General features: G+C 41.1%; 1 protein-coding gene across 11 annotated transcripts in view; it reads right to left on the bottom strand.

Moving 5' to 3' along the window:
- The window catches only part of GREB1L (GREB1 like retinoic acid receptor coactivator), a 126,562-nt gene that overhangs the window by 47,556 nt on the left and 59,443 nt on the right, over nucleotides 1–19,563 (bottom strand). For 8 of the 11 annotated variants that reach the window (XM_068671464.1, XM_068671465.1, XM_068671466.1 and 5 more), the window contains 4 exons: nucleotides 12,418–12,589; nucleotides 12,012–12,209; nucleotides 3,567–3,743; nucleotides 648–824 (listed from right to left, as the gene is read on the bottom strand). In XM_068671464.1, the coding sequence (XP_068527565.1) occupies nucleotides 648–824; nucleotides 3,567–3,743; nucleotides 12,012–12,209; nucleotides 12,418–12,586 (721 nt within the window). In that variant the 5' untranslated portion in view covers nucleotides 12,587–12,589. Of the gene's footprint in view, nucleotides 1–647; nucleotides 825–3,566; nucleotides 3,744–12,011; nucleotides 12,210–12,417; nucleotides 12,590–19,563 lie in introns of those variants that run through there. The other 3 variants (XM_068671461.1, XM_068671460.1, XM_068671458.1) reach the window with 1 other exon arrangement.

A 19,563-nucleotide genomic window follows, 5' to 3' on the forward strand; every position in this document is an offset into this window, starting at 1 on the left:
CTAACTCAAACATCGTGCATCCATCAATACCAGACCCGTGGTTACCTTGCCTCAGGGTCACAGATGTCATTCTCGTTAGCAGATTCATTAACAATATTGCACGGATAGAGGGTAAGCCCACGTGTAAACCACACTGTAAATGGCAAGAGTATGCAAGATTTCTCCTCTTTCCTTGAGATCAGTGACCTGAGCTTTCTTAATCTTACGGTGTGCTGGCTATCCTCAGGCATTAGCCAGCTAGAATTGCACCTGCTGAGATGAGTATCAATGGAAAGCCAGTGCCAGAGCCCTGGCTGTGAGTCATCTTGCTTGAGGTAGAGAAAAGAATTAGCAAACTGAGGAATCTTATTTCTTCTACCAAGGTGGCTGCACAGCCCAAGGATAGGTTTAGGGCTCCCAGTGAAAGCACAGGAGATGGAGGAAGACAATTTACATGACTGTATGGTTATTGTTAAGACTTAATAAATCTCTTTGGCATGGTGCAGACTTCAGTGAAATCAGTGGGAATTTTTCCTTCAATCACAAAACAAATTCAGCTTCTATAGTTTCCTTTTAATGCATACATTTTCAGCAGCAACTTTCAATTTTTCATTCAACATCACATCAGCATAATAAAAAACCTCTAAGTGAACGGGCACCTTAATTACCTTTCCAGCAAATAAGAGGTCCCTTTGACAGTACACCTTGGGAGCTCCTTACTAGGTAGTACTTTAAGTGCTTCTGCTTCTTTGGCTGAGTGGTTAATTTCAGGTTGATATGATTGGAAAACTCTGTGAAGTACCGAAATCCTCTTTCTCCACAGCCTATACAATTCCCAGAAAATCCTGGACAAATGAAACAGAAACACACAGATTACATGGCTTTGTGAGAGCTGCTAGGAATAAAGCCACTTCAACCTACCTGCACATCCAGTTCAGGGTGATTAGAGGCCTCCAGCCACCATGGGTGCCCTGCTCAGACCACTCCTCAGGCAGCAGCCAAATCCAGGCAGATTTTAGTCTTAACTTTTCTGAAACTCTTCCATCTTTCTAGGCCATACCAATTTATGCTGAATTTCCACCACCAGTGACCCACTCTACCCAGAGCAGAGAGCTACTTGTGGGGTCGGGAGGAGCTATGATGCCAGACAAGGAAATTTCCATAGGCTTTCCTATTTCTTTTCCACATTTCTACATTAAATGCATGGGCTCCAAGCTGCACGCTTCCCTCTCTCGAAATAGGGGGCTAACCCAGAGTACCCACTGCAACTTTGTGTAGCTAAAATTAGCCTAATATCTAGCGACTTTCTCTGAGACTCCTCATACAAGGCACTCTCCAAGTAAGCTGGACCTTACACCATATTAAAGGCTTCAAAGCATTTATTTAAGGTCAACTGTTTAGATTTTCATTGCAAAAAGTAGAGGTGCTTCAAAATGTTTGTGAAAACTTGGAACCTCTCATGAAAGTAACACATTTAGGAGTAAAAAAAATAAGCAGAAGGCTCCTTTTCTGTAATATTTCTCACATGGTTTCATAAAAGAAGATGAAATTTTGGGTTGAGGTTGCAGGCACAGGGTCTGGATTGAGGACTATATGCACCCTTGATTTCCTGTGGCATTCACAGCTACATCAATGGCAATGTTGCACTGCAGCAGCCTGAAATCTTCTAGAACAAAGCACAGAGCATATTCTAAAGTGGGCCTGCCCTTAAATCCTTGTTGTTTGAACAAACCCACTTCCTCTATTATCTAATGCTGAACAATTACATTCTTTCAGCTTGTTTGCTACTCCGCTAATCTTTGAATTACTTTCAACCTTTGATGAAAAAATACTTTATATTCTTTCTGGAACATCAATAATGATTTAAAATAGGGCTAGGCTGATGAGCACCTAGCAGAAATCCTTTATTTTTGATTTTTTTCCATTTATTAATCAGTTCAAGACCTATAACGGAACGCATTTTTCATCCTCATTACTATCATTATTTACCACAACACCAAGCACATCGGAGAACACTGGTTCCTACCTACACTCACCTGTCAGCCAAACTCCCGGTTTTATGAAAAATACTTCAGCCTGCCTGTCTGGCAAAATGCATTTTCCATAAAACTCCTTATTAATTAGGCCATTGTCTTCAGCCTAATTATGCTTTATTATCATATTTTACCATCACATTGCTGAGGGTGCCAAGAAGTAAGCTTCTTCATCCTGTTTCTCCCGAGACTGAATCAGTTCTTCCCTTATTGCTTGCAACCCAGAGGAACTATTGGTGCATTTTCATAGTGGTCAGAAATAGTCATTAGGGTCTCACAGGGTTACTGAGTCAATTCTTTGCTCTTAGGTACCAGCTACAGAGCCACAGAGGTACTTGAATATGTAACATCAGCAATGCCAGAGCAGAGCTGTGAGTCACATCATCAAATGATATCAGAGATGAGAAATTAATACAGACCTCAGGGTGCGAGGTGGAGGGCTTACCAACAAAGACAAGCGCAACCACATTTGATTAGATTGAACACCATCTGTCTGTACATCAGATATTTAGTATTGATCAACTCTTGACACTTCCCCTGCTCACTGGGAAGCAGCTCCTATGAGGACGGCAGCACACACCGGATTATTCCACGATCCCACTTCCCCAACTGTATCCAGCAAGGACACATCACACCACAGCTCTCATCTAATTCATGCCAGTGAGATTTCTCCCATAGATGCAAAGGTTTGCAGCACGTGGTAGCGTATTAAATATGCTTAAGGGAGACAAAACATTAACTATCATATGTACAAAAAGGAGATGTTTCCAACAGTTATGCAGAATATTGATTGTTTGCACCAGAATTTGAGCAGTGTGGTTAAATAAGGGTATTTATACTTCATTGTGATTTTTTTCCTCTGTTGAAAGGTCTTTCTCAATATATGCCAAGCAGAACAGTGACTAGAGAGAGAAATGAGAACATAAATGCAAATCAGGCTATAGGAGCCAAAATACATTAAATCACTTTTACTAGTCTGTTGTGTACCAGTAGTCAGCCAGGCAGGAAATCTAGGTGTTTACGTGCCTGTCTTCAATGATCAAGAAACATTCTTGTATTAAAATTTTAAAAGCTCATAAACATACCCAGCTGTGATATGTGTTGTTTTTTATAATCTATGTATTCAAGAGTCAAATTACCCTCAGAGCTCCTGTTGAAAACAATGTTCCTGGTGGAGCCAAGGGCAAAATCTGTCCCTTAATCCACAGAAAATAGCTCATCTTCTACAGTTGCATGAGCATATTTCTTCTTAATGTTGTAAGCATCAGTAGAGATAAAGAGTATCCGGATAGTTCACATTTAAAATGCCAGGCTGCAATTGTCTTCAGCCCACACAGAAATCACCCAGCTTTGACTGTGGTTAATTGTGGAATCAGGAACTTGTTTTAAAATGGGCTTTTCAGGGGGAGGTTCAGCTGTGGGCTTAATTTAATAAAAACAAGCCTCTCCTCAACATATTTCTAATAGAAAGTCATTAGCTGAAATGATTTTAGGCAATTTTGGACTGACCAGTTTCTCTGAATTATTATGGCACAAAGAAAGAAAACCTCTTACCTAAAAGTGCATTTTTTCCATGATCATCTGGCAAAAACCGCTTGTCGACAGCGCAGACGAGAATGTGCTCAGGAAGGTTTGGAGACTTGGCTCCCACTAACAGGAAGCCTGCTGGGATATCAATTTGCTCCATGCACAGAGATACTAACCGTAAATCCTTGCCTGCTTGACAAAAACCTGGGGGAAAAGACAACAAAAAAGATAAATCTTCAAAACATGATGTTTAAATTTCTTCTTTTATCAGTTCCGTAGGTAAATGGAGCTTTACAACTTGATGCAGTAATTTATTTATTTATTTTTTAATTACCTTTTTCAAGGGAAATTGAGAAAACTGAGAAAGCATCTCATCTAATCCACCAGCTTAGGGTTTCAGGGACAAAAGATATATATTTTTTAAAGAGATCCTGAACATACACAGGCAGAGAACAGAGATGTCTCTAAAGATAAGATATTAAACGGCTCTGAAACTGTTAATTTTTCACAAACACTGAGAATAAAAAGGAAAACTCAAGATTTTTAAACAGAAAACAGCTCTTAAAACATCCAAATATTTTTTTTTTCTTTGCTGAATTTTAGTTTTCACTCTAAATTCAGAAATACCAGTTTCAGTTTTGTTGCTTGCAGCAGGCCGCCACTGGTACATGACTATCACTCAGTAGTACAAAAGTATGATAAAAATTTGTGACTGAGGTTTGGTACTGACCAGTAAAGGAAAAATATTATCAAATATAATTTCTAAGTTGTCTCTAGATTAAGCAGGAGATGAAGTAATTCACCACTTCAATAAGAGGTTGCTCTTTTCAGCCTGCTCTACAACTATTTACTGTTCCTGTCAGCTCAGGCACAGGTCTTTCAGAAGGCATTTAGCATTTCTTCCTGCTTCTTTTTTGTCAGAAGTTCACTCAGCTATCTCTGGACATGCATTTTGAGATGTACAGCATGTTTTCTATAAATTTCCAGTTGAGTTTCTTGAAGTCCCAACGGGCAGCAAGACTTCTAGCCTCCAGTTACTTTTTCCCTGCTCACACATACGCAAAGAAAATCAGAACACAACGTTGGCTGTTGGACTGCTGGTTAACACCAGGGTAAAACCAGTGATGTGGGCACAACCGAGGAGCAGAGTGGGCTTCCTCTGCTTGATGTCCTGCAGCGAATAGGTGGCAGGTTGGGACACACGAAGAAGCAGGACTGGGCAGCCCAGAGCTCGGGACTCATGATGAGTTTGGTAGCCACCCACCAAGCAGCCACATGCAGGGTTTTCTGAAGGCTGGATGAGATAGCTTTGAGGTTTTCAAATCCCTGAGTAATTTGGGGACCTTGGGAGGCTGACATGTACCAGTATTTGTTCAAACTAAAGCCAACTCCGAAGTTAGGTGGTTTTTTTTTGACTTAAGTACATGAACAACAACATTTAAAGACTTTCATTAACTTCAGCACTGGATCACAATCTCCCATCACGTTTTTGTTCAGCTCCATCATATTCTTTTTCTTGAGCAAGATCTACTTTCAAATTAGGAAGTGACAAGTGTCAGAGAAAGCAGCAGTCATCTGGTTTCCTCTCCAGGAAAGGACATGATCGCAGGGGGCTTTCTGATTTCCCTTAGGCAGAAGGCAGTGAAAGCACCACCAAGTTCTATTAGGAACCAGACTCTACAGTGTGTTCCCATCCAGTTCCCACTTCTCCAGCTTAAGAGTAGCCTCACAGCCTGGCCTCACACCTCTCCCAGCAGTAGTTTTTTTTCCATCAGCTATGTCAGGATAAATACAGAGTCCAAAGGTATCACACAGTCATCCTCTGACCATCTCTCATTAGCTACAAGTACAAAAATACTGCAACACAGACAACACATGCATGCACCAGCATGAACCAATATTTCAAAATAAAGTATCACCATGATGTATCCTGTTTCAATATGATTGTTAAAAACACAACAAAATTAAATTTGAAATTACTGTAGTATCTATTAAGACTTAAGCAATTAATGTGTATTCATTACACTTAATTTAAAATATTATTTGAACAGCCCACAGCTGGTACAGAAGTTGTAAATAAATACCAAAGACACTGACTGAGCATCTGGAAACATAACGTGATAGCTTAACCCAGAGGTACCTCAGCCAGCATCAATACGTGTCTGCACTCTCATGTACTGCGCTGAAACACTTGGTTTAAAACCTCAGCAAAGACAATGAAAGCTAATGGTTTTTTATGTTAAATCTCAAAACTTTACCAGGCAAGGGTGATGTGCAAAGTGGAAGGCAGCCAGTCAGCTCTCATAAACCTCCTGGCAAGCAGCAGCTTGCTGAGGACACAGTGCCACACATGTTGGGTCTTGTGCCTACACACCCACGAACGGCTGAACCAGTTGGTGGCTCGATGTTTCCTTCAGCCGCTCAGTTAGCTCAGGTGGAGCAGCAGCTCATTCAGGCTGAGAGCAAGCCCAGATTTGCCCTCCCACATTCCTTCTCCCAGCCAAGGAATTAAAATGAAGGGCCTGAAGTCTTCATTTATTTACAAATCGATGAATTGTAATGATTGCTTACCAAAGAGAAGGAAGTCAGGTTTTAGGGGAAAAAGCATTAAAACTGCCTACTTAGAGCAAAGCTTCTTTCCTGATGAGATGCAATTGGATTACGTTAAACTCTTTTTAAGGTGTATTCCTTAAAAACGTATCAATCCTAACCAAATGGAGGGCTGCCAAGTTAAGTATTTACTAGACTTTTACTGGAATTTATATCTTAAAAAGTTTAGATAAATATGTGAACAAAAATCGCTTCCATTCAAAATATTAATCTGCTTATTCAAATGCTTATGTCATTTGGATATTTTGTCCTACATTTTCAAAATAGGCCTCAAGTATTTTGGGCATTCAGTAAAATCTGAGTATCTGACAGACTTGAAAAATACCGCAGTGTATCTAGATTTAAAACAGAAAAATTACCCCGCCGCTGACAATGTGGGCAAACAGGAAATCTGTAGATAAGGATTATGAAACAGCAAGTGTGATAAGATTTCAAGACAGACTTAAACCTGTCTCTCTAAACTATTGTTCTTTAGCCTTGTCTCTACCCCAAAAAATTCTCAAGAAATGCCCAGAAGCACAAACATTGACAAGAAAGAGGCTTTTGAATGAACTGTTAGCAATACTTGGACACCAAACAAAGCAGGAATTTGATTATCAACATTGTTAACATTTCAGTATGGACTTGCTTTCCAAAAGAGTACACGGCTGATATCCAGAGAGCTGCATACAGCAGTTGGGCAAGGGGTAACAGTCTTGAACTAAAAAACAGTAGATTTAGATTGGTCATTAGGAAGAAATTCTTCACCCAGAGGGTGGTGAGGCCCTGGCACAGGCTGCCCAGAGAAGCTGTGGCTGCCCCATCCCTGGAGGTGCTCAAGGCCAGGCTGGATGGGGCTTTGGGCAACCTGGTCTGGTGGGAGGTGTCCCTGCCCATGGCAGGGGCTGGAACTGGGGGATCTCTGAGGTCCCTTCCAACCCAAACCATATCATATGCGAAACTTGGACCCTCTTTGGATGCTCGAAGGTTTTGGTGTCCCGGTGAGGTGAAGCAATGCTCCAGCACTCCGCAGGATCTGGGACAAAGCAAAATCCAGGCAAGGAGCAAAGCAACTCCATCTACTATTTGAGCTGCTGCACATCACCATTTTGTGCGAGTCCCCAGTGGATAAGGCTCAGGAAAACCCTAAGAAACACCCCACAACATCACAGCACCTTAACAAGTTGATGAGCATTACTCTAACCTCCTGGCAGTACCTACTGAAGCAAACCTATGTGTCTCAGTCTGATATCCCAGGCAACAGCAGCCTCTTCCCTCAGACTTGTTGCGAACACACTTAATATTTCTCACCATTTAGGCTCTGTAGGACTGTACTGTAGGAACGCTGCATCCCATATAAGCTACAACCAATACCTAAGATTCACTCTCTGTATCCGTCATCTCTTACTCCACCCAAAGTAGGATCTCTCAGATCCCTTCCATGCCCCTCTTCTTCCTCCTTGCACAATCTCCTCCTGCATCTTCCTCCGCTTTGGCTGGCGACTTCTCTTCATCACAGGTATGTACGTGCAGCCCGGCTGGCCAGCACATGCCTCTGTGATGCCTGGGCTGTGGAAGAGCAGAGCTGTAATTACTTCTCTGCCCTCGGGGACACCAGTTTGGGGGCACGGCTGTCAGCTCCTGAGCTTTACAAGCCTTGCTGATATCAGGGTCTGCCAAGAGTGGCAGAAAGCCACTTCCCCCGGGTCCCCTCCTGCCAGGGACAAGCCCTGCTGATGGACGAGCTGCAACAGGGGGCAGCACAGGCAGAACCTCGGAGCCTTCAGGCTCCTGTTTGCTCACCAGCTGCCACAGCACCAGCAAGGGGAGGCTGCGGAGTTTGGCCAGGTCCACCTGGTGCTCGCTTAGAGCAGGAGATGCTTGGAGAACGCAAATCTGCCTCTGAGCAGTGAAAATCTCGAATCTTCCTTCGGAGAAACGCGGACGGGACACTCTCAAGAGGCAGCCATCCGTTCCTTCCCTTGGCTTTCGGGACCGCAAATCACTCTTCTGGTTGAATTCCTGCTGCTTTTTTAAACTAAATGAGAAAATTCCACACCAGAAACATTTATTTGGAAGCCAGTAATTGACTGCAGGGAAAGAAACGAGGGATTAACCACTTTCTCTATTACATTCTAGCTATAAAATTGCATTTTTCTAGTCAGCAAGCAACAAGACCCCAACCTTTTCCTCTCTCTGTTTTGCATGATTTTGCATTGCAATATAATTATCTGCTAGAAATAAGCACTTCCACATTAGTAAGGACAAAACAGGATCTCTCTGTACAAGTACAACTTGTGCTGCCCACGTTGAGGATTTCGACAATGCAAAATCTATTTACATCTCATAGCTTTTCATTTATAATCGAGTTAGCACCTAAATTTCCATGCCAAGCAGCCCTAACACATAGCACTCTTAAGAAAAAAGAGTGGCACTTCAGAGTCCCACCGGCTTATGGACCTTTTATGGACGTCTGAGCAAGAAGAGGGGTAAACCTCTGAGCCACTGAAATAAATCAGTTTCTCTTTCTGAAATTGTTTATCAACATATAAAAAGTATAAAACCCACAAAAAGTAAAAGCACACAGCCGAGCCATGCCATTTAAATATCATCTTCCCACAGGATTTCAGCTTTGTTTTAAATAAGGAACAGGCATTTATATTCCAATTAGAGATTTGCAAATATCAAGAGCAGTCACAAAAAAAAAGAAAAAAAGAATAATGAATGGCTTTCACAGACGTTATCTGCATTTCTTTGAAAGCAAAGTCATTAGTTTTTGCTTCTGAGAAGCACATTTGCATTCTCTGGCATTACTTCATTTAGGTTAATGCATCTTTGTGAAAATAAAAATGTATCCCCACAACTGTTCACACCCAGCGGTCCTGGAATCTTCTTAAAATTGAAGTTTTTAATATGTCTTTCCTTTAGGGACCAATGGCAAGAAGTGGTTTCAGTGTGGGATACCAGCCCCTTGCTGTACTGCAATAAATGGGGTATTTTGCATAAGAAATTAGCTTCCAAGAATTGCATATGAATGACTGCTCACTGTCACTTGCTATTGTAACTTCACAGTAACTGATCAGGTGTTAAGTACCTGCTTACCTAATTGCCTCCGAAACCACCTCGGCCCTTCTTTAAGCATCAGGTAAACTGAGGGTTTAATAACAAAAGAAAGGTGCTACTATTGTGCTTCCCACAGCCTGCATAAAAATGCTATTCCACAAATTAGAAACGGGCTGTTTTAAAGCTACAGCAAACAAGCAGTTAAGGACACTTTCTTGTATTATTTTGTTGCATATTTGAGGTACCTGTATGAAAAGTATTTTTCTTGAAGCCTTATTTTCACGGAAGAAAAAGGTTAGTTACAAAAAATCACACTGAGCAGAAAAAAAGGCCCTGAAAAGATGTGACCCCCCCAAATGCTATTTTTCTTGATTGCAAAGCCCTTACACTTTTATTGCTAATAGTAAGGATCAATGACAAACGCGATTGCTCTTTCCAAGGGCTAGCAGGAAAGTTAAGGGATGTAATATTATGGCCAGCTCAGAAGGTACACCCAACAAACTGTCACTTACTTGTGAAGCACTCGTTTTTTACTGATGAAAAAAAGGGCAACGAGAGCTTTCTGCACCCATGTGACTGACAACTCAGCCATCTGAGCAAGAGAGCAGGTCATCACAGAGAATAATATAACAATTATGGCATAAATCCCAAGTTCAGGAAAAGCAAACAGCACAAATTCCTTAAAAGGGAGAAAGATTTCACCCTCTCTGTGCTAAAATGTGGGAGACGGGTTTTACAGCAAGAGGAGCTCTGAACTGCAGATTCGAGCACCAAGATTTTGCTCTTGGATAAGCAATGAGACGCATGCTCAGCTTAAAGCATCCAAACAGTTACAGGGACTTCAATTAGTCTAACAGTATTCTTTAACATTTTCCTAATGTTATTTATCTTTGTAATTAAATAACTAAGATAAGGAATGTAAACAACGGCAGCGATTGTATCTTACGTCTCTGGCAGGGCATATTCATGAGAAGAAAGATGAGCTATCAGATTAATATCTTGCTGAGATACGGTTTGCAGAGCGAATGTTTTGGAACCTGGGTGTTTTAAACAGGAGTAGAACTGTTCTAACAGATCATCAGCAATGTTTTTTAACAACGTATTTTCCTTTCCAGACACAAAAATACTGTTCTCTTCCATCAGCTCCTCAAGGAAAACACTAGAGAGGGATAAATATTGTAAAGTTAGAATGGTAAAGTTGACAAAAAGTAATGAACAACCCTAAGATTTGGAAGATGAAGTAACTTTCTCCTAACGTACTCTGATCCTAAGACTTCTACATTAAAATCAAACCACAGAACTGCCTGTGTAAGGTAATCTTTTTCCAGGACATACCAGAGAGCGTAATATTGCATGTACACATGAGCATATAGTTACATGTGCTGTGTGTGTGCAGCATAACTAGGCATAACCTTGTGACAAGCAGTATGCAGCCCCACATGACAGCGGGCACTTGACAGCCAGCAGCATGTCAGCCAGATTGCCTTGCAGAGCAAACCTGGGCAGAGGCAGCAAAGGCACCTCTGTAGTATTTAATCTTTAATCCATTTACACAGCATCTCAGCTCTTGTCCTGGTTTTATACCACTGTTTATAATACACTCTTTCACGCTTTCCCCTTCTCTGCTCCTACCAATTTAGAAGCCTCCAAAGTATAGCAAACACTGCTTTTTGCAGTCACCAGCATCACAGCTGAATAATAAACTCCCCCAGCAATATTCCCCAGCTTCCCCTAGCAGCCAGTCTTTCTATTCTTTCTTTTAAAGGTAACTGAAGGTACTCTGTTATGTTACATCGTTATGGAGGGCAAACATGCTGCTGTGAACTACATTCAGAAAGGATAAAGTAAAAAAAAAAAAAAAAAAAGTCAACATTTGCCAACTATCACTCCCCAAAAGGTCAAAGGATTACCAATCACAAGAATATCGCTGCATATAACCATACACTAAAGTAAAAAATCATTCTACAAACTGCAATTTTTTAATGACTCCTACACAAGGAAGCCCATAGTTCCTGGTGAGAAGGGTTGTTTGTTTTGAAAGGGGGGGGACTACATTTTTAAGAATAAGTATCAGTCGATCCTCTGTCTTTAAGGAAGTTAAATGTTCATAACACACAATTTCTTCAGAATTCACTATTAGGGGATAAAATGAACCACTTAGATAAAGTTTACTTAGTCCATTAGGTATATTCATAATGACGTGACCCTTTCACACATTTAAAAGAAAACAAAAACAGTATCATCAAGAATTTTCACCACCTTGAACAATAGTCAGGACAGCTCAGGGTAAGCAATCAATGGCCAGTAAGCAGATGGAGAAGAGAAAGCAGACAAGCTTCCACCACCATCCCTCTTATCACCCTGGTAGCAGAAGGAACACCAAGTCTCCTTCCCATTTTCTCCCTCCAAACTCTTCCTGCTCCCCATGGAAGCAAGAAAATCCAGCTTTGTCTGTGTTTCTGAGACACTTCAGTGAATAAGCACTCTGTCAAGAATTTTGGGATAGACTGAGAACCAGCTATACTAATGCTGACTCAAGTAACTTCTTTGAGGACAGTGAACCAATGCTGACCAAAGAAAATAAGGGGCTTTCCTAAACTAATGAAGTATCACAGTGAGTTTCAGACACTGCTTTCAAGTAATACATCACATTTTATGTACTGAAGAAAGTCCTCTTACTCTGTGTTTTCTCAGATTTAAGGCTTTGACTATGAACAGTGCTTCCAGACTTCCTAGCTCAAGACTTTCCAGGTTTAGAGACCACACATAATGCTAAGAACTGGTTGTAGAGATCCCGCAGGTAAAAGAAAGGACACTAACCATCAGTAGTGCAAGACCCTTCTGGGGCAGGTTTTTGTGAATATGGGATTGGTGGACTGCTTGAATCTGACATGTCTTCATCCTCCTCTTCATCTTCCATTTCATTAACTGTTTGGTTGGCAGAAAAGTCCAGGTTTCCATTTTGCGAGTAGCGATGGACTAACTCTTTATCCAACTCTTCCACCTTTGGCTTCACATCTGAGCAAGAATGAAATATAAAATAAATTCTCCACCAGTATGTGCATCTATCTCCTTTTAAAATAACCAGTATACCATTCTCTCTCCTCAATGAGGCCTCAAATTCAGATTTTGTGTTACACAATCAACTGCAGCACAGCTTTTTGTTTTTTAATAAAACATATCCCACCCTTTTCTCACACAGAAAAACAATTGAAATGTGCCATACTTTCATGGTTACCTTCCGGCAAGAAAGGAGGCTGGTCAGGATCCAAGTACAGCTGAGAGAAGATCGGCCGTGGGACAACGCTACTACATCTCAGAGAAGCTTCTATGGAGTTATGAAGAGCTTCTTCAAAACGGGCAGATTTTAGTTGCCCCGCATATGAATTCCCCATGATCTAAAAACACAAAGAAAACAGTCGATAAGTGCATGGGAAAGTGCATACACAGACCATTTACAAATGATGAGTGAGGTCTTTTTATGTCCATCATGACAGGCATTAGCTGAGACATGAAGTTAGCAATAATGCATGCTGTGAAAATAACACCTCTAACTAGTACTACATGTTCACATTTCTCTCCAAATCTGGTGGACAGAGAGACATCCTCTCATTTCAATAACAGCTTTTAGCACATCTCAACCAGCTGCTTTGTGTCTGCTGCATGTATTTCCTCTCAGCAATCTCAAGAACCCCTCTCATGTAGAATTTAATGGGGGATAGATAAAATCATTATTATTAACGCTCATTTTCAGAGCAGACTACAGAACTGAACATTAAAAATGTCAAGTTTGGCTTTATCACTAGTTGTCTACCTAGGTCTACATGATTCAACTCATGGTTATGCCATCATTTACAGAGAACTCCTATATAGACGTCCAATAACTTGAATTTTTTCTCTTGCTAATATTAACTGGAATTACATAGAAGGTCAGTCCTCTGTCTCTTCAGCAAATGCTGTGACATGGTTTTATTTTAAATTGCTCTTTACACTAGTATAGTGATAACAATCATTAAAATATCTATTTTGACAGTTAACATTCATGTTTATATGAATGATGAATTTATGAACTTCATGACATACTCAAGCACAAACAGACCTTTAGATCACCACTTCTTGGGTGACATTATACACCCCACAGCCTGTTACATTTGTGCTTTCAGCATTAGGATACAGACTCTCAAATGTAAACATTTAGTAACAGGATGGCCATGGAAGGTTTTACAATGAGCTGCAAGACTCAGTGAAACATGAAATTTTCCACTTTGCTGGGTCATTACACCATATGACATTTACTCCAAAGAAACGATGATCTAACATTTTCCAATATTCACAATACATGACTGCATTTTCAGATCATTTTATTTCAACAGAGGTAACTTTTTGCCTGTTAAATCAATAGATAGAAAAGTACAAAACCTTATAATGTTATCTTTGTACTTTCCTTCGCTAGATGTCACCTAGCCCTATGACCAGGAAGAGACCTTGGCCAAGAAGATAAGTTGGCATTTAGAAAATCTACAATTCTGTTCGTGGTTGATTGCTGGGTTGCTCAAGGTCTTCAGTGCCACCTGTAAAAGGGCAGCGATGATGACAGCTGCTTACCACAGTGTTTGGGAGCTCCTGGTATAGACAAATACCCAAGAGCTACCTATTTGTACCCTCTGGAAATACTTAAGCATGAAGTTTATCTAATTGCTCACCTCAAAGGTTGGAGAGAGGCTCCATTCCCTGTTCAGACAAAGACTTTGTACAGCTTTGGGCAAAAAAAAAAGAAAAAATCCACAGCTCTCACTTAGCCCTGATTCTAACAAATCTGGGAGCAACAGCATTTCCCCACCCAAACTGGAGGCAACATGAATATATACACAATTTCTTAATATAATGCATTCAGGTATTTCAGCAGTAATGTATTTAAGACAAACAGATATATTTTTTTCAAGTTTTCATTACATTTGAATAAGGCAGGGGACGTGTATAAACACATAACTGTGAAGCAAACCAGGAAAAAAAAATACGCTGAAGCAGGATTAGGGTTGCAGTACGAGTCTTGTCAGGTGTCTTTGAACAAATAGGTGGAGAACAACTACCTGACTGAAATCCCAGTTTTACTGAAGCCAGTGATGATATTTCCACAGATCTCAGTGAAATCTTGACAAACACATAATTAATTTGGATTTCAGAAGTGCATCCAAAATAAAAGTCTTCAGTTAAAATGTCAGAGCATCATCTACCTGAAGTCTCTTCATACTCTGCATTTTCTATAATCTATGTGATATATACAATTATGCCAATTACTTTAATTTTGGTGGGAAAGTATTAATTAAATACAGTTTGCAAAAAGGCTGAGGTGTTGGCTAGGCAGGGCTGTTTTATTTGCCTTCATGGAGTCTACCCAGAGAGGCCTGCCTGTGGAGGGCGACTGTCATGGACTGCTGTGAGACAGTGCGTTAGGACGTTTCTTGCTTGCCGAGAGAAAACAAAACAAGAGTACAAGGACATTGGAAATGCCAAGTGAAGGAAGAATTAGGAATGGGTCTCTTCACAGCTTGGAAATGGGGCGGGAGGAAGGTGCATGAAGGCAAGAGGGCGCAGGCAGAGGTACCGTGAGGGCGAGTGGCATGGCGAGGAGTGGCAGCAGCACAGCAGCCTCTCAGCTGTGGCAGGGGAAGCTAGGGCCCATGGAGACCAAATCCAGAGAGCCAGAGCTGGGCAGCTGATGCCCTAACACCGCCCGAGGCCATTAGGACAGCTGGGCCTCATGTGGAGTTCAAGGGAGCTGTGGGGAGAGGAGGGGCTGAAGAGACCCTCCCTGTGACAGAAAGCAGCTCTCCGGGGCCAGCCTTCTGATCCAGCCTGCCCAAAAGCCACAGGCAGCGATTTAAGACCTTCATGTTTCTGCTTTTGAATCTACCCTAAATCTACCCTAAATCTACCCTGGTGTAATTAGGAAGCACAGTAGCGAGCACACCACAGACGCTCTAGAAATGGGTCTGTGTGGAGGGGCTCTGAGGGTGCTGCAGAGAGTTGAGGGAAAAACAAAGTGGTGGGGGTTGAAGGGAAACATAGAGGAAAAAACGTTTCTGTTATGAAAACATAAAATGATAACATGAAAACCTGTTGTCCTTGCATTAAAATGTGGCCAAGATTAATGATTTAACACAACTGGACATGATTAAGGAACTCCTCCCTAATCTCATACATCTATTTTTCTTCTGTCGACACCAGTATACCAGTGCCCACTCCGACACCCACCATCCTGCACCCTGTTATGTAAAATATGTATGTGTAGTAAAATTTGCTGCCGCTCTTTCTCGTTCTCCCCCCAGGAAAGGAAGAAGGTTCAGTCATCCCCCCTACCCCACCACCCCTGCAATTCCAGTCAGGTAATTTTTATTGATGTCCTTAAAACTTACTACAGAGAGACTGAAAGACACGATTAAAATGGAATAATTTCAAACCGAAATCTGAGGCAAAACATGAGATGGAGGAGAATTTCCTTAGGTTCAGATGATTTGCACTTCCCAGCTCTATCACTCTGCGGGAACTTCTCTGCAGAGATCCTGACACTAAACCACCATGACTCCCTACCCAGCACATCCCAAGCGTCCCCACTGCTGCTGTGCTTCTTCAAAGCAGATTCACTAAGCCCACTTCACGCCTTCTTTGCAGTGGCCCAGCACTGAACTGGAGGATTAAGAGAGATTTGCTGGAGTTAGAGAGCTGCCTTACAGCATCTGAACTGGGGTCCTTACAAAGAGACGTGAACAAGGCACTCCTGAAATTCCACTGACCTGAAGGCAAGCGGAGAAGTATTAATGCTGCGGGCTTTAATCAGAAATCAAATATGGACGCGATTTACAGAAAGCAAAACTAGGACTGCTGGGCGCTTCCATCCAGACAGAAATGGAAGTAAGGTGACAAAAAATGTCAATGATGGATTTTAGCTCTGCATCGCTTAACTGTGCTGTGAAGTACACAGGGAAATCTGAATGACTCTTTCAACCATAGACACTGAATTTATAAGGAATTCATGTCGGTTCAAGCAAATAATCTGGTTTTACACAGTCACCTGGGTTTCAAGAGATCTGTGTAGAAACAGGACACTGGATGTTCAAGAAGAAGCAGAGCCCAGCTCCTTTGCAGCTCCGTCAGACTGGCAGCATTTGAGTACTGTAAACACTACAAACTCATTCTAGTTAGAAAAATAGGTGACTGTGGCCCTGTGCATATCCCTCCCTCAAAAAATAAAAAAAAAAAAAAAGGAAAAAAAAAAAGGTTACCTTCTGAAAGTGGACTGTTACCCAGTAATTCTTCCGAGCAGATCTACACACTGAGCTGAAGGCTTTGCTAGTAAAAATATAATCAGATCATTCAGTACACCAGATACCACATATTTGGCCTCCAGGTGGGTCATGACCCCAGCAACTTTAAAGGAGAGGAACTGAACTGGAGGATGAGGGAGGGGGTGAGTGTTGTTGTTATGGCTTAAAGCAATTTCACAATTACCTGATAGCGAATGATGAATCTGATGCAAACACCCTCCATTAAGTCGGCTCTATCAAGTCCTTACTTTGTGTTTAACCTAATGATGTAATTGTATTCTCCAAAACACATAATCTGACTTCTGATCTGGCCTAACCCCACAGAAAAGTTTCTCTTCAAAGGAAAAGAAAGCAAGTTCCTTGACAAAGGCACTGCCAGGCCCAGGACAGCTTCTGTATCTCAAAGGGTCATCTTAGGCAAAGAGAGACCAGGCATCTATTTATACTGTAAAATTGTTTGGGAACTGGTTGTTTCAGGTACATCTAGCATTTTCTACTATTTGCATCGTCCTTATTGATGTTCTTAGTCATTTATTTATTTATTTACATTAGGGAATCATTAGGATCTATCACGAACATGCATACAGCAGAAAGGATGGCAGTAACCAACAACAGTAACAAGCATATATGATAATTAAAATTAGGCAAGAACAACAGAAATATATACCCAGCATTAACTGTAGCACTGAGTGGGGAAAGACTTATGGGAGGGTCAATACAAGAGTGCAAGACAAAGTGTTCTCATTAACAGACCCCTCATCCCACAGCCTTTGTAAGATCCTTCCCCCTCCCTCCACAGTCCTGTCATGATCCTGAGATTCTCACCCTGCTTTTGTCTGTCTTAGGGATATTCAAGCTCAACTGTAAAAGAGTTTACAGTTTTAGGTGGTGACCGACAGCCAATTCATTCACAAAGCCTTCCAGGAAAAAATACTGATTAGTTTGTACTGACTGTTTACAGTGGTGTTTCCTTTTCCTTTTTATTTTTTTTTAATTTATTTTGAATAAATGATAAATGATAAAATATCTTTTATCACTTAAAATCTAGTCTTTCAGCCTGATGCTGTCACTACCATGTCTGAGTGAGGAACAAGAAAGACCAAGAACACTTTTTTTTTTTCCTGACAAGGTTCCTCCTCTTATTACTTAATTTGTGGTATCTGTACTTGGATTGCTGCATCTGATTACCTGGGATTTGGACAATTCCTTGGCCAGAGGCAGATAAATGGCTACCCCGCAACACAGAACAGAAAGCAGATCACAAGTGGTGCTAAAAAAGAGGCTGCTACACCCTGGCTACTCCATCCCTTCTAATGCCAGACTATCCCTCTAGTCTTCAGGCACTGTTCATGAAATAATAAACATACTAAAAGTGAAATTCACACCTGAATTCAGAAGGGTATTAGTAAGTTGAACTGATTGGGATACTGATACCAACTTCAACCCTCAAATACTGCAAAAATAAAGTCTGAATTGCATTTTTAAAAAATCATTGATGTAGTACTGTGGCCAAAAAATAAAAAATAAAAAAAAGGAAAAATAACCAAAAAAATGGAAATTGAAACTCAACCTCATCTCTTCTACTTGAAACTCAGAAGGTCTCCTTAGTTCTTTTTAACAGTACAATTTCCCAAGCAGTAGGAGTTTGCTTGTAAACTCGAGAGGAGTTTACAACTGCAATCAAACTTAAGAGTATATTGTGAGGTGCTATGTCACAGAAGTCTCCCAAAGTTAAGCTCAAGTTTTACGAAACCGTAGCTCAGCAGTGTTAAGTTACGAGTTCAGCACTCATGTTCACTGCCTAACATCCTGCGTTTTCCTTCATCTTTCACATGCTCTGATAAAACCCTCTCAGGATCTGTAGATGCAATCTTTTGCAAGTCTGTAGTTTTTTCCAGTGCTGTTTCATAGTTCAGTTTGTGTGGTCAGAATAAAACTATGTAGAACTGTCAGCAGCAAGTCCTTCTTATCCCCAAATGAAGCTGAAAATCATTTGCCAGACTCCCACTGGTGAAGCTTTGTGAGTTGAACAACACAAAGCTTGTGCTGGCTTTACTTTTCTTCAGGCCATGGCTCCCACTCAGAAAATACACACCACATCCCAGGTAGTCTGAACTCACGTGCCACAAGAGAAATATTGGTCCAGTCGGCGCTCTGGGGATGCTGAACACAGTCCTCTTGTGAAGACTGAGATAATTTAAGGGTTAAGCATGCGCCAAGCTTCATGTGATACCACCTCCTCAGTAAACAGATGCAACAAACAGATGGAAGAAAACATTTGATCTCACTGTTTAGTGTATGCGAGCTCACCTACAATGACTGCACAATACACAAAAATCATGGAGGGCTACTCTGTGAGTAAATGACAGTATGTTAGAAGCATTTAATGCAATATATAGCTACCTGAATGCAAAAAATAAAAATAAAATGCTTAAAGTATTATAAATAGATTGGAATATTAGTGGAGCAAAACTGCAACTGATACCATTTGGCAGGCTGCTCTGAATCAAGGAACCCCTTAAGACAGCTGCTGTAAATGCACAGCTAGGCTTCACGTGCTAAGAATGTCTTCTGCAAGCAAACGCTGGGCTACAAATAAGCACTGCGCGTCCTGTCGCCACTTGCATGCGCCCATGGACATTTACTGTCTCTTTCACACTCTCATCCCCACAGCTGTTCACAACTCCCTCAACAAAACCCAAACAAACTAACAAAAGCTTTCACAAATACATTTCCCCAGTTACTCCTCCTCTGCCTTCCTACCGTGGAAAAAGGAGAAATTAGAAAGCATAACTAACTAATTAGAAACCATAAATGAACTGCAGTTTGTGCTTACAGTTTTTCAAAATGATTCTTTTAAAGTCTTGTCCCATTGGTGTTTCATGGAAAGTTTTGCAATACAGGACAAGTGCAGGAAGATGGCAACAAATTTGACCCTAAGGGCTATAAAAGAGTGGAAGAGTTAATAAAATGTAAGTTACCCATAGTAAAAAAGTAAAGTTCAGTAGCATATAACTGTGAATGAGATGATCTAGTAGAGCATGAAC

This window comes from Anas acuta, chromosome 2 (genome assembly GCF_963932015.1).
Source record: "Anas acuta chromosome 2, bAnaAcu1.1, whole genome shotgun sequence".
NCBI lineage: Eukaryota > Metazoa > Chordata > Aves > Anseriformes > Anatidae > Anas > Anas acuta.